The 15,557-nt window shown below is 41.0% G+C and overlaps 1 protein-coding gene across 1 annotated transcript in view; it reads right to left on the reverse strand.

Annotated features, from left to right (window-relative positions):
- Window positions 1-6,103: 6,103 nt before the first annotated feature.
- cmip (c-Maf inducing protein) overlaps window positions 6,104-15,557 on the reverse strand; it is a 56,493-nt gene continuing 47,039 nt past the window's right edge. The window contains exons 12-21 of the mRNA XM_033635340.2: window positions 14,631-14,657; window positions 14,477-14,525; window positions 14,222-14,329; window positions 13,992-14,108; window positions 12,941-13,081; window positions 10,147-10,194; window positions 9,861-10,007; window positions 9,645-9,750; window positions 9,317-9,387; window positions 6,104-7,020 (exon numbers count right to left, since the gene is read on the reverse strand). Of these exons, the coding sequence (XP_033491231.1) occupies window positions 6,967-7,020; window positions 9,317-9,387; window positions 9,645-9,750; window positions 9,861-10,007; window positions 10,147-10,194; window positions 12,941-13,081; window positions 13,992-14,108; window positions 14,222-14,329; window positions 14,477-14,525; window positions 14,631-14,657 (868 nt within the window). The 3' untranslated portion in view covers window positions 6,104-6,966. The remainder of the gene's footprint in view (window positions 7,021-9,316; window positions 9,388-9,644; window positions 9,751-9,860; window positions 10,008-10,146; window positions 10,195-12,940; window positions 13,082-13,991; window positions 14,109-14,221; window positions 14,330-14,476; window positions 14,526-14,630; window positions 14,658-15,557) is intronic.

The following is a 15,557-nucleotide window of genomic DNA, read 5'->3' on the forward strand; positions in this document are numbered from 1 at the left end:
AGAATGCAAATGCTTATGACCTTGGAGTCTCATGTTTGAATACTCTGCTTAGAGAATATTATTGCTTCAGTTAAGTTGGCTTGCACAGAATTGGTATGGTATCAGTCAGTGACAATGTAGAGTAAGATGCTTTTAATAAAGTATGTAAAAGGGATACACCAGCTATTTAGACAAATAAAAAGAATGGTCAAATCAATGCAACAGTGCCCAAGATATCCTGACCTATAGCCCCTACCTTGAGGATGCTTTCAGGTTTTTGTTTTTTTTTTTCTTTTTAAAGGTTGAATATACTGATGTACAGAGTTAAAAATATAGGATCAAATAAAATTAAAAGTATAAATATAGCCTATACATACACATAATCTGTAGATGAGAATGGTAGCACCACTGGTAGTACTGGTGCTACTAACTTTCTCAGCTGGGCACACCCTTATTTTGTTACTATAAACAGTTAAAAACAAAATTATATGATAGCCAATAAAATAAAATAATTGAAAAATGTAATACTCTGTCTGTTTTCACCACTCCTCGCCTCCCTCAATGCCCAACCCACAGCTCCGTCTGATTGGTTACATTTCATGAATAACAGCCTAATAACACTAAAGGCTGCCGTGCCACAGACTGGTCAAGAGACTGGAGTTGCTGCTCGGTTAGTGAGCGGAGCTGTGTGTCGAAAGGCAGCAGATATCACAGAAGTTGTGATAAACATCATAACCCTCCACAGTGAAGCTGCAATAACACCCAGTGTTTCCGCTGGTAACATTCTGCTGTTAGTAATAGTAGTTATTGGGTGTAACTTCAGTTGTGTGAGTTTGAGAACTGCAGGAAGAGGAAGGAGTGAGATGGCGTCTGGATGCAGTGACATTTGACTGTAACGTTACATCTTTATTTTATTTTGCTTCAATTCAAATAAACACAAGTTTGTGCTCTAGAAATGGATCAGCACTCAGTGAATAACCTCCTAAGCCCTATGATAAGCTATTATGGCAAGGCTTAACTATACAGACCAGTGAGCAGCGATAACTATCATGTCTTTGGGGTCATCAGGTGAGAACCTCCTTTCACCAGTGTTTAGTCTAGTTGGTCCCACGACACCTCCAGGAGGCTAGACAGTGATCTCTGGCGTCCCAGAGACACTCCCCTAATGCCAGGTCTCACTGCTCCCTGCACCAACCCAATATCCTCCTTTATCTTACTTACACACGGCTTTCTCAGCCCAAACAGCACTGCCACCTTCAACAAACCCAGGCTACGTTCATGCGAGCTCCAGGTAGAGACAGTGCCGATACTACCTATCCTAGCACATTCACCATACTCTATTTCATACGTTAGATAGCATAACTCCAATTTAAGCTAAAGTTAAAGGAAATAGAGAAGATAACCTCACAGGATCAGTAAACACACTCACCTTGCAGAATGGTCTCAAACAAAAGGGATTCAAATAGGCCACTCCCACACTTAAATAACCTACCTCTTCCTGGATTTTCTCCTGAGAGGACAGATTGGTGAATCTCTCCACCTGATCTCAAGGAGTTATGCACCCTGCTTGGTAGTTCCCCCTGCTGGCCCCCAACTGACATTATTCTTCCTCATCCAAAGCCACTGACTAGCTCTGGCTGCTTCATCTAACATTTCCTTCACTTTCTTCCTCAAACTTGAGATGAGTGTCCGGATAATCAGAGTTTATACAAATGCTGTGGTGGCCGTCACTGTCTGGAGACATTATTTGGTTAGTCCGCTCTGGGCTACTGTAGCAACATGGCAGTGCAACATGGCAGACTCTGTAGACAAGGATCGGCTTGTTGACGTGACTCTTATTTTCAGGTGATTATACACTAAAGAAAATATACTTACAAACATACTCCCACACACTGGACCTAAAAATGGACCTTAAAATGTTTTACAAACACAACAGTTAAACTTCGGTGGTAGTACTGTGGTGATCACTGGTGTCAGTGACAGGAAGGTGGATAAATACTGTTCGTAAAAAGATCAAACAGAACACATGCCACACACAGCTGAAACATATTCACAGACAATTTATTTTTGATTGAAATTATTTCACATCATAGTTGTTATTTTTCCTGTTGAAGATCTTTTGTATTTTTATTACAACAGCCACAGAGCAGCAGCAGCAGCAATAATAATAATAATAATAATAACCCAGCAGGAGAAGCAGATCAATGCGGAGAAAGACTGAAAAAGAGAGAGAAACATCATGGGCGCCCCTTTTCCAGCTGCCAAAAATATTTTTACTACAAGAAATTATGGGAAATAGAGTTGTTGTTGTTTTTTCAGTCAGTCAGATTTGTCAGGCTGTGTCACATCTGACCCTATTCCTTCCATAACAACTGTTAAGACTGGAGCACAGCTGTACACATCTTGGACATGGTAGAAACTCTTTACAGTTTGTGTAGAATAAAAAAACATCAGAGATAATAGACAAAAGGGAGGAGTCAGGATGGGAACAAAAAGCAAAGCACAGTGAGCTCCACAGGATACGGAGACATGACAGAACAGAAGAGGCGTTTCTATTCAACCATTACATGTTCTACAGTAATACAAAACCTTCCATTATAACCTCAACATGCTGGGCCCCAGGCTCACAGACTGGACATGTGGCAGCTCATCATGGCCTAAAAACTATGGGATGAACTCTGTGACAGGAGTTCCCCAAGACTACCCATTTCTTTAAAGGAACAGTTTGCTTTCATGCAAAGTTAAATGATAAGATTGATGCCACTGAAGTTAAGTATAAAGCTACAGCCAGCAGTGAGTTGGCTTAGCTTAGCATAAAGACTGGAAATAGGGAACCAGCTAGCCTGGCTGCATCCGTAGGGCAACATCGACCTACCAGCACCTCTAAAGCTGACAAACAAACTTAAAAAAATGACTTATTGTGGTTTTAGGGTGTTAATGTGCTGGACTATTCCTTGGCTGGGTTATTGACTTTGTGGAATCTTGTCATCACTGTGAGGTTGCCAGGCAACCAGCGGAGACTTTAGCCCTTTTTACACAGAGATGGCGCAATAGGGCTGCTACAAAATCCCTTTTTCATACCACCATTGCATTTTTACAAAGAGCCAAACAACGGCGGCATTATGCTGCTCCAGTGTGTGATTTTAGACAGCATGCCAGCATCCTGGAATAAAAAGAGGGATGGCGGGCATGATGTGTAACACAACAACTGTGGACTCTGGTGTGACATATAACAAACACATCGGCAGCACTTTATAATGGCACAACATGGCAATAACAATGATTTACCTTTTTGGTTATACAGCAGCTAATCTCGCCCTCTAAGGAGGTCCCAGACCTCATTGTTTCCCAATTTGCAGACATTTTTGTTGTTCTTTTTAGCGTTAGCTGCTAACTGCTATCAGCTACTTTTTTAAAAGTCTTGTAGTGGGTTGTACGTATAACATGTCGTCGAAACAACACAACCGTGCAGCCCATGATCCCATCTTGCCCACTGTCCCATTCATGGGACGGACACCGTTTCAACCATTGCTACTACTAATGCCGGCTCAAAGGCAAGACAACACTGTCCCCCCCCTCCGCAATTGTACGTTTATACAGAATCGCCAGGCATTAAATTCCCGCCTTGAAGAGGCAGTGTAAAAGGTGCTTTTATCCACTTTGTCATTTGTTAAAGATATACAGTATTACAGTAGTTTTAGAGATGCTGGCAGGACTGTTACCTTCGGATAGGGCCATACATGCTGTTTCCAATCTTTATGCTAAGATAAGCTAACCTAGGACGATACTGACAGTAGTTTCATATTACATGGACAGACATGACATAGGTATCAATCGTGTCATATAACTTTCATCAAAAAGCGGGTAAGTCAGTTTTCAAAAACAATTCCTTTAAAACATTCAAAACAAAGGATAAAACAAAACTACAGTAAAGTTACACCAAATGATCAGTTTGCTGATGTGTGGAAGCGACAACTTTATTTTTTTAAAAAAAAAATGATAATGGTCGGCTAGTCAGTGTGGTCCACCTCTAATATGATTATCTGGCAGGATTAACCCAAAATTCCTGGGCAAACAATGACTATTTGTTTGTAATTTTTTCATATGAAAATGGACAAACTTAAATGATGAAATCTGAACTAGGGGCAGCTTCAGTCCAACAGTACCAGTATTGGTATTGGCTTTTTAGAAATCAATGTCAATCAAACCCTAACTGCCTCGACCAGTAGGATCTGTCAAGACTCATGGGTAAATCCTGGCAACAACCAATCATAAAATTAGATGAGATCTCTCCATTTCAGTCCCTAACTTCAGTAAGATAGTGATCAGACCCTTTATCATATTTCAAACCTTTTATAAAACAAAATTACAAAATAAAAATACCAGATGACGCAGCAACATGTACATGCAAAAAAAAAAAAAAAATTAAACAACAACAACACAAGAAACAAATGTTTGATTAAAGTGATCAAATCGCAGATGCTGGAAACTTAAAAGATAATATGAAAACATAATTTGTTAGATTACAGTGCACTTTGTGTGAAAAAAACAAAACAACCACACACACATAAGATGAAGGCAACACCAGCCTGCCAATGAAAGGAGGCTGAGAGAAATACAGAAAGGGATGAAGAAGACAAAACAGGGGGGGAAGGATTCAAAAATGGTTCAAAGAGAGGAAAGGAGGAGACGACTATATACACTCGTATATACACCTTACAGGATATGAAAGAGAGCTTGGGGTCCTAAAGCCAGACCCAAAGATGGCCGTACACAAACTGAGTCTACAGGCCAAACAGAAAACTGTCATGGCACCCAATAAATAGAAAACAAAGCATCTCATAGTGGACGGCATCCTGTCCTCTGCTGCAGCTTCTGCCTCGATTCAACAAACAGCCCGAGCAATCTGGAGGTTGACACGAATAAATAAAATGGATGGATCAGTCAGAGCGAGGCTGACTGGAAAAAAGGTGGAAATCTGACTTGTGTTTTCTAGGGTTGCTGGCACAAAAGAAAGCAGCCCAAACCACATCTAGACAGTGAGCAAAAAGAGATTCTGACAGACTTGAAGTGTGCTAGGGCAGTTACCACATCATATGAAATGTTGCCACAATAAACAGGCAACATTTTGAGGGAATGTAGATGGGCAAATATGGCTGAAAGATGCCTTTTTTTTCCTCCAATCTTTTGTCACTTACAGCCCATTGTGAAAGAATATGTACAATAATTTCATCCCATCCTTTGATGAGAATGATTCATCCCAACAGCCTAAAAATGTCACCCATGTATTATGGCGAAATATAAATACAGCAGAACAATTCAAAACAGATGGTGTGACAGAAAGATAACAATAGGCAACTCATCCACAACACTAGAGGCACTGTGACTCTTCACCCTAACCTCAGCAGGGGGGTTTGAGACGTGAACCCAAACAGTGTCAGTGTCCCTCCACAGGCAGTTCATAACAGGTTCCACTTGATAAACTCGACCACACTCATGTTGGCCTGAAGAGACAAGTGCACAAAACAAAAATTTAACTCGATGACAATGTTTGGCAAGTGTCCTTTCTTCTTTTCATAACCGTCTCAAAAAGAGCCAAAAAAAAAAATAGCAGAGGATATGAAAATATACAACTCTCAGCTGGTGATGGGTCTTGTTTACAGGTCCACTTTAGAATTACTGCAGTCCACTTTACAGGTCTACGTTACCACCATGGCATGGTACAGAGAGATCCATGTATAGGTGCCCTCTTGGTTGGCTTCTTGTGTTGTATGTTGCAAAAAAAACAAAAAAACAAAAAAGACAACAGGGCCTGTGTACTTCATTATTGTCAGGACAAAATCCAGAAGAGACAGAGTAAAGGAGGCTTTAAAGACACAACTTATAAATATTAGGCAGTCCCAGACCACCCAGCTACTGCTACACAACTGTCCTATTAAATAGTAACGGGAGATCATCAGTATGTACACTGAAAACAAATGAAAAATTGCCATCGCCGTTAAACTTTCCTGCAGAGTTCCCGAAATGTTTCTGAAATGTCATCACTGGGGGTTTTCTTCATATATATGTTTTATATAGAAACACACAATATATGAAAGCACAGATGTCTGGAAAAATATGTTCATTCAAGTTAATAAAAACCTTTTTTTTTTTTTTTTTTCTTTTTGAGTGTGACGTGTCGTTTAGGAGGAATAGGCACAGTCTTGCAACCCTTATTTTCTCAGAGGTAGCACCTCATTTTCCCAAATGAAAGACTTAAAGATCGGAATCTGAACCTGAAAACTGAAGCCAAAGAGCGCGAGAGTGAGGACTGAAGTGATTTAACAGTTCGACATGTCTGTTTGGAGAGCTACATCGTGGATCAGATTGGAGAAGAACTGGAATGTGAGCTGCTGTATCCAGCCTTCGTGCGAAGGCAGGAGAGAGAGAAAAAGAGAGGAAGGCTCAGGTTTTCCTCACGACACAGACACACAGAGGTGTGAGGGCAAAGGCTGGAGAGCTGGACTTCGACTGAATATGAAAACTGAGGGACAATATTATGAAAGACAGGCCAAAAGATAAAGACAGAGAGAAAGTGTCCTTATGTCACAATATAGTGGCTCCTTGCATGTCCTCTGATCACAAGGTCCTTGGAACATTGGTGACAGAAGTAAGGGGAGCGGCGAGGTCCATAAAGATTTCTCATTTAGAAAAAAAGTGACACTGACTTAACAGTTCCTTCCTGGTGATGGTGTCACTGCAGGGGTTGGTGATGACGTCTGAAGCTGATAAAGGCTCCTGTTCTGATGTAAACGCCTCAGAGACGCTCTGGTTACATCAGGTGATCCTCACGCTGGGATGATGTCATAGTTCCTGGTCTAATGATGGGCGACGATGGAGATGACATCACTACACTATTTTCATGTAATGTATCTGAGCCTGTGTGCAGTGTGTGCATGTTTTATGTGTGTGTCTGGTTATGTATGAGGGTCATGTGAGGGTGGTTGATCACCAGGCCTCTGTGTACCGAACATCAACTTCTTTCAGGTTGGGCAGTTTGGCCTGCAGAGAAAGACACAGACAAAAGGAAACTACGTCAACACCATGAAACATACACTTAGTATCAGTTTGAAGGCCAGCTCACATTTTGGATAATATCCCTTTTTTCCCTTACACCGCGAGTCAGATCAAAATTTATATCAATTTTGTTTGTACCTGGTAGAGTTGGGTCTAAATGGGGTTAGCCTCGCTTAGCACAAAGACTGGAAGCAGAGGGGCAACTGCTAGCCAAGACCTATCAAACGTCCACAATTCAAGATGAGTCTTAAACCCTGTTTATACCTGGTATCAACATGTGTCTCGGGTGATCCTATCTCAAGTAGAAAGCACTAAAACAAGTGTAAGCCACCTTTAAGACACATTCACTCAAACCACTTGCCAAGGTGGCTACGAATCTTTTGAGGTGTAAATGGTAATGTGTCTTGATGTGTCCCCAACATGAAGCTGCGTGTCCTTGGATGGCTAAGGCATGACCCACCCTACTGTGCCTTACTCTGCCTCTGATTGGCTTACCCTGACATTCTTACCCTAACCCTAACCCTAACCCATTCTTACCCTAACCCTATCCAACCACTCCTCTTGCCTAAACCCAACAAATCCAACCAATGAAGGCAGTGAGTACTAGCTGATCAAAAAGAGAGAAGGGTGGGTCATGCCTTTGCTATCCAAGGAAGCGCAAATGCAGGATGATGTGCCTGTTTTGGTGATAGTGTGCTAATGCTCTATAACTGGCACATTTTATGATGGGTTGGATGAAGTTTTGCATGACTTTTCGTTTTGCCCAGTGGAAGGTGACGTGTTAAAATTTGCTGACAGTAATATCCTCTTAGCTGGAAAGTCAAGATTATATCCAAGGGTCATCTGGACAGCATGTCTAAGATTCTGCATGTAGTCATGCCCCATATTTAAGTTAGTCCTGATACAGTTCCAACAATGATATAGTTAACCCTTCTCAAAGTGCACAAAAAAGCAAATTTCCCAAAGCATGTTTTTTATATTACAGGTCAGTAATTTTCAAATAATTGCCCTGATCATTTCACAGAAATTCCATGGAAAGAACTATGTAACTTTTGTAATTATTTCATGGAAAACAGGGGTCCCTGAAAGCAGACAGGTAGGAACATTAGAATTTATTTGGAATGTTTCTGACTACCTAACAAACGTGAGGCCAATATTCACTCCACTTTTGGCTCTGTTTTGGTCTCCACCAACCTCTTAGAAAACCAAAATTAACACCTCACATTTCTATGCCACCACCAACCAGTCAAGTTGCAGTTAGTTTCACCAATACAGTATTCGACCAAATGTCCCCTCAGTTATAGCGTTAAGTAATGACCAGGAAAGTGTTTTTGCAGAACACGATGATGTCAGAGTGATGTTAACTGTCACCACTTTATCATCATCACCCTATTAGATAATTTTGTGAGGTTTTGTCATTATAAGTGCATTCATCGTTGAATTATGGCCAAAGACCACCAAATTCTAATCAGTTCATCTAAGTCCGAGTGAATATTTGTGTCAAATGTGAGTAAATTCTCTGAAGGTGTTCTTGAGAATGGGGTGGATTGACAGACAACTTTTAAACAATGCCTTTGGCTACAGCTGTTGCTTGTGCATAGGCATAACCATCTAGCTGCTAAATGCTCCATTATGTTTACCAGCTGTTTATTGACGGGAAAGAGTGAGTTCATCAGAGCTTACTGTAAACAGCTGCGTACTGCTGGGAATGAGGTAGTAAAGCTGTGGGCTGTAAAGCCAAAAACAAGATCTGAGAGACAGTCCGATGTTTTGTAAAGCAGAGGGGAACTGCATTGTGAGGTGATAATTGTGGATTCCTCACTACTACTAACAACTGTCACATTACACACAGCCTTTGAATCCAGTGTAAATATAAAAAATTAAAAATATGAATTAGTGCAGCTTTAAGTAAACATTAATTGAACCTTATTGTATGAATGAAATTGCACAGATAGTCTTTTCAGGAAACTTGGAAATTTTTAGAAAATCATTTGGATAATACAGACCCATAAAATTGCTGTAGGCCCTTTCTATGTGATATGGCAGACAAAAAGCTCTGTGTTTAGGTTTTTTTCTACAAACCCAAGGTGACAGTGTGAATAGAGTCCCTTTTGTCTTCACTAGTTGATGCATGTAAATTCATCTGACAATATAAACATAAATACAGATTAAAGGCACAGGATAGATGGAAGGTGTAGATGGTGGGCCAAAAAAGAAAGAAAAATGTGCATTTTCATAGTGTGCAAATGTGCAGTTAGTACTAGTTGTCTTGCAGTATTACCTTGAGGTCCTCATATGTGTCGGCTGTGAGCTTGGTGCTGTTCATGTTCAGACTGCACAGACTCTTCATGGCTGAAGGAGACAAACCATTACAACTAGGCAAAATTAACTTAATACACTTAAAACACTTTGACCCTTAACAAAGTTACCACATTGACTCCGAGCTTGTCCTTCTATTCTGTCTGTTTTATTACTATAACACCTGTTCTCAAGCCATTCTTGAAACTGCTCATTGTCATTAAGCAATAATAATATTTTAATCATAACTGTAATGAAATTACTTTCTAGAGAATACAGTAACATGATTCATTTTGTGTGTGTTTTCTTACAACTGAGAGCCAGCAGACCAGCATCAGTGACGGGAGTCTCACACAGGTTCAAGACCTGAAGACAGGCCAGATGCTCGGATAACAACCTTAACCCTGCATCTCCAAACTAAAGGAAGGAAACACAGAGAGAGATAGGACACACATTAGACATCGATTAGATCATAAGTGATACCTAGTGTGTGTTTGTTCTTGTGTTGTGTTCCTGTGTGTGTATACCTGTGTGGACCAGAGGTTGAGCTGTTTGAGTGAAGGCAGCTTGATGAGCTGCTCGGCACAGGCACTGGTGACGTTGGTGAAGGCCAGGCTCAAGTTCTCCAAGTTCCCAAAAGAACCTGAACTCAACAGACGGGCCAGGTCTGCATCCTAGATGTTGAGGAAAAAACATTCAGGATTGAGAAACAAGTATTTTAATGCACTCACAATCTTAAAATTGACACTTGCCAGGACAGAAAGGGTTAAACAGTTTTTGTGTGCAGCAGTGAAGGCATCAGCATAATCTCACCGTGGACTTTGAGGGCAGAGTCAGCCGGGTGGGGCCTCCTTTCCTTTGCTGAAAAGAAGACAGACAGAAAAAAGATGGCGCCTGAGCTTAATGCCTTGCAGGATCCTTGTCAGACAGTAGATGGTGTGTGTGAGCAGCTACCTGCATGCTGCATTCATGTCATATTGAGGAGAAGGGACATGCAAGGTCTCTAACAAAATACTGTTTGAAAAATAATGATACATGGTTGAGACGTTGAGATGTTACATCTCTCACTGTATTTAGAGAGAAGAATCAAACAGAAACACAAACAAAAATCAATCATTTATTTTACCACTAATTAATAACTCATTAGGGAAATCAGGTCATAAATGATCATTTGTGAGAAATGTATCATTGTAAATATTATGCATAAAGTGTATGAATTGTCTTCATGTTTAAGTGTGTACAAATTGATGTTCAGCGGTTGCTTCCTCAGACTACCTCTACATATAACTGAAAAGCTCAGTTCTGCAGACAGAGTCAAGTGGCTGTGACTCAGCGTGTGAAGCACGCAGACTGAGCTGAGAGGGCCAGTTACTGTTACTCGTCTGATCTTTACTGTTCCAGCATTTCAGGTCCAGACAAGCTCGGGGAATTTTCACACTTCAGTGTTGGAGTTTGTGACAAAGCCAAAATTTCCAGTTAACTGTACCCCCCTCTGGATGTGACAAGAGTGGAGGAGAGGGATACAGCTCCTTCAAGTCACAAGACAGGCTCTATGTGTGCCAGTAAGGCCTCAGCAAAAGAGACGGGGAGAACATTTGTACGGAAAGAGTATTTAAAAACATAAAAACATTTTTTCCCTCAACCTAGGCTCACAGCAACATACTGCATATTCTCTGAGAGCATTGCCTAGCCTATCCATCCATCCATTTTCATCCGCTTATCCGAGGCCAGATCGCGGGGGCAGCAGGCCTAGCAATGCATCCCAGACATCCCTCTTCCCAGCAACACTTTGCAGCTCCTTCTGGGGGACTCAAAGGCATTCCCAGGCCAGATGATATGTAATCCCTCCAGCGTGTTCTGGGTCTGCCCCGGAGCCTCCTACCAGTGGGACGTGCCTGAAACACGCCCAGCAGGCACCTTAATCAGATGCCCAAACCACCTCAGCTGACCCCTTTCAGCACGAAGTAGCAGCAGCTCTACTCACAGCTTCTTCTTGATGTCTGAGTTCCTCATCCTATCTCTACGGCTGAGCCTAGCCAGCCCATGGAAGAAACTCATTTCGGCCGCTTGTATCCGCGACCTCATTCTTTCAGTCACTACTCAGGGCTCATGACCAACATTTTATTGAGAACATTTAGGAACAGTGCTGCACGTTAACTTTTGTCTGCACATTGTTTTTGTCGCCATTGTTGCTGAGTCTGAGGTGCGAGTCATGCGCTCTCGCCGCCTCCACCTCAGGTACCGAAATTTGGCACCGTTTCATTTTAAGTGAATCGGTACTCGGTAGTACCGACGTGAATCAGTACCAAGTACAAAAAGTAACGAGTTTCGGTACCCAACCCTAATTCTATGGATAGCTAGAATGTACCAGACTACACATGGTTTACACTTCAGAATCAAATCTTTATTTGATTAATTAAGTTTCACATATTTGATTAAATTTCAATTAAACAACTGTCGATTAATCGTTACCATCCCTAGTAGGATCTGATGGACTACATTGGCACATAAAGGTAGGTGGGCACGTAATCATTTAAACCAGCAACTGAAATATGATATCTAACCACTGCCTTAGACTGAGCGCACTCCTTTAAAGTCTTGTCAACAAAATCTGAGTGTCAAAGATGGTTCCAGGAACATGACCCTATTTTTTCACGTTTTTGTGTTGAAGTGAAACAACTGCTGCAGCTGGCAGTGGTGAAATAGGCCACAATGTAACCACTCTGGGCTGGTGTGCCCCACCAGTTTACGTCATTAGAGCAGGCACAGATTGTCATTTTGAGTGTCTGACAACATTCAGAAGGGATCCTTACAGAGAAATGAAACTTTCTTCAGTACCTTTAGCTTGGTCCATTCTGTTTTGTGTCCAAGTCTCACTAAACTTTTGTTCTGACATTTTCACATTGTGGAAATCAACTAAATATTCATCCAAGACACTGAAAATCTTTTAGATAAGAGTAAGATACACTTTCTGTACTCCAACATAGAAAACTATTCTGCCCTCCTCTCTCCAACTCTCACCAACATTTCCACCATTTTCTTCCTGCAACAAGTAACCTCCCGTGACATTTCAGAATTATTTCTTAGCTCTCAAAGAGTAAGGGCTCAATGCCTTCTTCCAGGATGCTACAACATGTGGAGGAGCTCCGGTACGATGAAAACAATGCTTTCTGTTAATGTTCGCGTACAACAGAGCTGTTCCTACACAACACATCATTTTTCTAAATGAACGCTGTATCCTCCCTTTGTTCTCATCTTATCCAGTGCATGCTTGGTTTTTCACTTCTGGGGCCTTTAACAGTTGCTGTGTTGGAATTGTGGATTGACAAGTAGGTCACATGCGTCACTGAGGACACAAGAATTTGTATGTAATGAGAAACTGGTGATCTGAATTTCATGCGGAGGCTTTCTCTCCAACAAGCTGACCCCAACAGAAATGTGGGATGAACTGGAACAACATGTTCTTAGTTCAGATCTATGAGAACTGCAGGGCGCCCAAGAGTACAGTGCTATGCTCACTGCAGGCCTCACAGTACCTAATAAAGTACTGAGTTTGTTACTGAGACTGATTGTATGTATGTGTGTGTGTGTTGGAGCAGTAACTCACCAGTTCTTTGAGTTCTCTCTGTCGGTCACAGAGCTGCTCGTACATGCGTAGTCCCACCTGGGTGCTCTCCAGGGTGGAGATGATCTGCAGCTGGGTGTCTTTGTTCTCAATGATGTTGTACTCCAGCATCAGACACAGGATCTGGACACACATGGAAACACATACACACTGTAAAGGGGCAGTCCACTAATTTCATGTGCTGATCAGTTTTACAGCACGTTTACATGAGGAGCACTTTTAAGCCTGTGAAAACATTTGGAACATGTCTTCTATGGCTCTGGAGGAGCTTTGTCGAGGCTGACAAAATAACTCTGATGGCGTCATGGTGATGTCATCAGGGTTATTTTGAAGAAGAAGAATAGATGAATAAGTGGCTCAACAATGATACAAAATGGCAAAAAAAACCTACCACACATCAAGAAACAGACTATGAGAAATTATTAAAGGGGAGCTATTATACTTTAACGTATTTTGTGTTTTATATACAATTACAATGAAGAAAGTATGTATCAATTGTGGCCAAAATTAAAAAAAAAAAAAAAAAAATTAGATAAACATATGTGGAATTAATCCCTGTGAGCCAATACCTCAGGTCATACTGTGCTGGTTTTATTTATTTATTTAGTTTTTGTATATATTTTTAAATTTACATTAGCCTGAATAGTTTATACTGCTAAATGAAGCTACATGCTAACTTCAGGGAAACATGCGAACTTGGTAACCGATGTAATTTCTCTGTAATTTCGGATCAGATTCCTGCTGGAACATGTCTGGTTATGTTTAAAAGCTTTTTTCTGCCATTTTTAACTGTATCATTCCCCCAGCTGCAATGGTAGTGCAGAAAAGTCGAGATACAGAGGACCTGGAAATGCTGACCAAGTAGAAATCTTAAATACAAGTATAAACCTGAAAATTTATGAATGAAGGAGGAGTTTTATTGATAAAAGGATTAATAGAAACACACACATGGACATACATAGATGAAGAAAAACATTTATAGAAGTGATTTAAGACGACAACAAAAAAGTGAAGTGGTGTGAATGCACTGTACCTCCACCATGGTCTGGTTTCCACGTAGGGCCAGCAGCATGCAGGGACCCAGCTTGTTTTCAGCCAGCGAGAGTAGGAACTTCTTGGTCTTATAGCAGGAGCCCATCAAAATATGAACCTGGAGGAGATGAAGAGGTGGGGAGGGTCAGTTGTAAGCAACCACGATCATGAATTAATTAGCAGACATTAATTGTTGAGGTTGACAGTGTGTGCGTGTGTCCATACACTCACCATACTGGCAAACAGCTCTCCATCATCATCACAGGCCACACCTCCTGGACTGTAGAGCTGGAACCAGCCATCTTTACCTGAACGCACACTGAGTAGGCAGGAATGGACCTGAAAAAGAAAAAAAAACAAAAAAAACAAAAACAAAACACACACACAGATTATTTTTCTGTTGGTAAATCTCAGCGAAAAACTCTGGCGGCTCTGGAGCTGCTAAAAGGTTGAAACAGTGGTAAACATGCACAAACACACACTCACCTCCTGCCTCGGGTCCTCTGCAAACCTCTGAATAACATATTTCAGTTCCCTATTTAGAAAAGAGAAACATAAGACAGGAACGTCAGGTCGTTTTCAAACTGGAATCTAACTGAATCTGTGAAGCTGAACAGTTTATGACCTCTGAGTCACTTACTTTGTGAATTTGGCATGTGCAAGGGCCCTGCAGAGAGAGAGGACAAAGACAGATATGAGATATGTAACAGCCCAACACACTTGGAGCTGAGCAAGATGATAAAAACAAAACAAAACAAAAAAAAACAGGCAGCCATAATTCATTATGTTTTTTTTCTAATACATATCTTTAATTAATTTAAAATGTATATACAGTATTCACTAAATGCCTCATTTGACATCTTGGGAAACAGGCTTATTTGCTTGAGAACGGTATCCATCTTTTACTCTAACTTTTAGAAAGGAAGTCATTTAGCTTATTTTACAAAATGTTGCACTAGTCCTTTAACACTGTAAGGAATGATTCATATTTACAACAAGGTCCATTCAAGAAAACTGCATCTACTGCTAGCTCACCTAGCACCACTGACCTCGCTAACCTTACAGCTCAGATGAGGAGGACGCTGGCAATGTTTAAATCTGGCTCTATCACAAGCACAAGCTTCTTGTCTGTGTGTAGATGCACACTTCTTTCTGCGCTGTGATACGGTTGTCGGGTATAATTTGGTAAAAAGAAAATAGCTCCCACATGAATGTGCTCACAACAAGGTCTGTGGATTATCTTGAGTAAGGGGGCCATGATTTCTGGAAAGAGACATTGCTGTTGAGTATTTCAAATGTATATTTTGGCACTTTGAGCACTACAAGCTGGGCGCCATCTAGGTTTATAATATCGGAGAGAAGCCATCTTTACAGTTGATATCTCCAACACTGAGCAACTCACACCAAAACAATCTAGATTGATAAGTAGCACAACAGGTAAGGGGAAAAAATATATTTTTATATTTGAGGTTAACTGTCCTTTTAACATCAATGTGTGTGTATGTATCTCTGAATTTGTGCATGCGCTGATGCAACTCATTATGTCCTCAGCTACAGGGTGCTGGGG

The sequence above is a fragment of the Epinephelus lanceolatus genome, chromosome 5 (genome assembly GCF_041903045.1).
Source record: "Epinephelus lanceolatus isolate andai-2023 chromosome 5, ASM4190304v1, whole genome shotgun sequence".
Classification (NCBI taxonomy): domain Eukaryota; kingdom Metazoa; phylum Chordata; class Actinopteri; order Perciformes; family Serranidae; genus Epinephelus; species Epinephelus lanceolatus.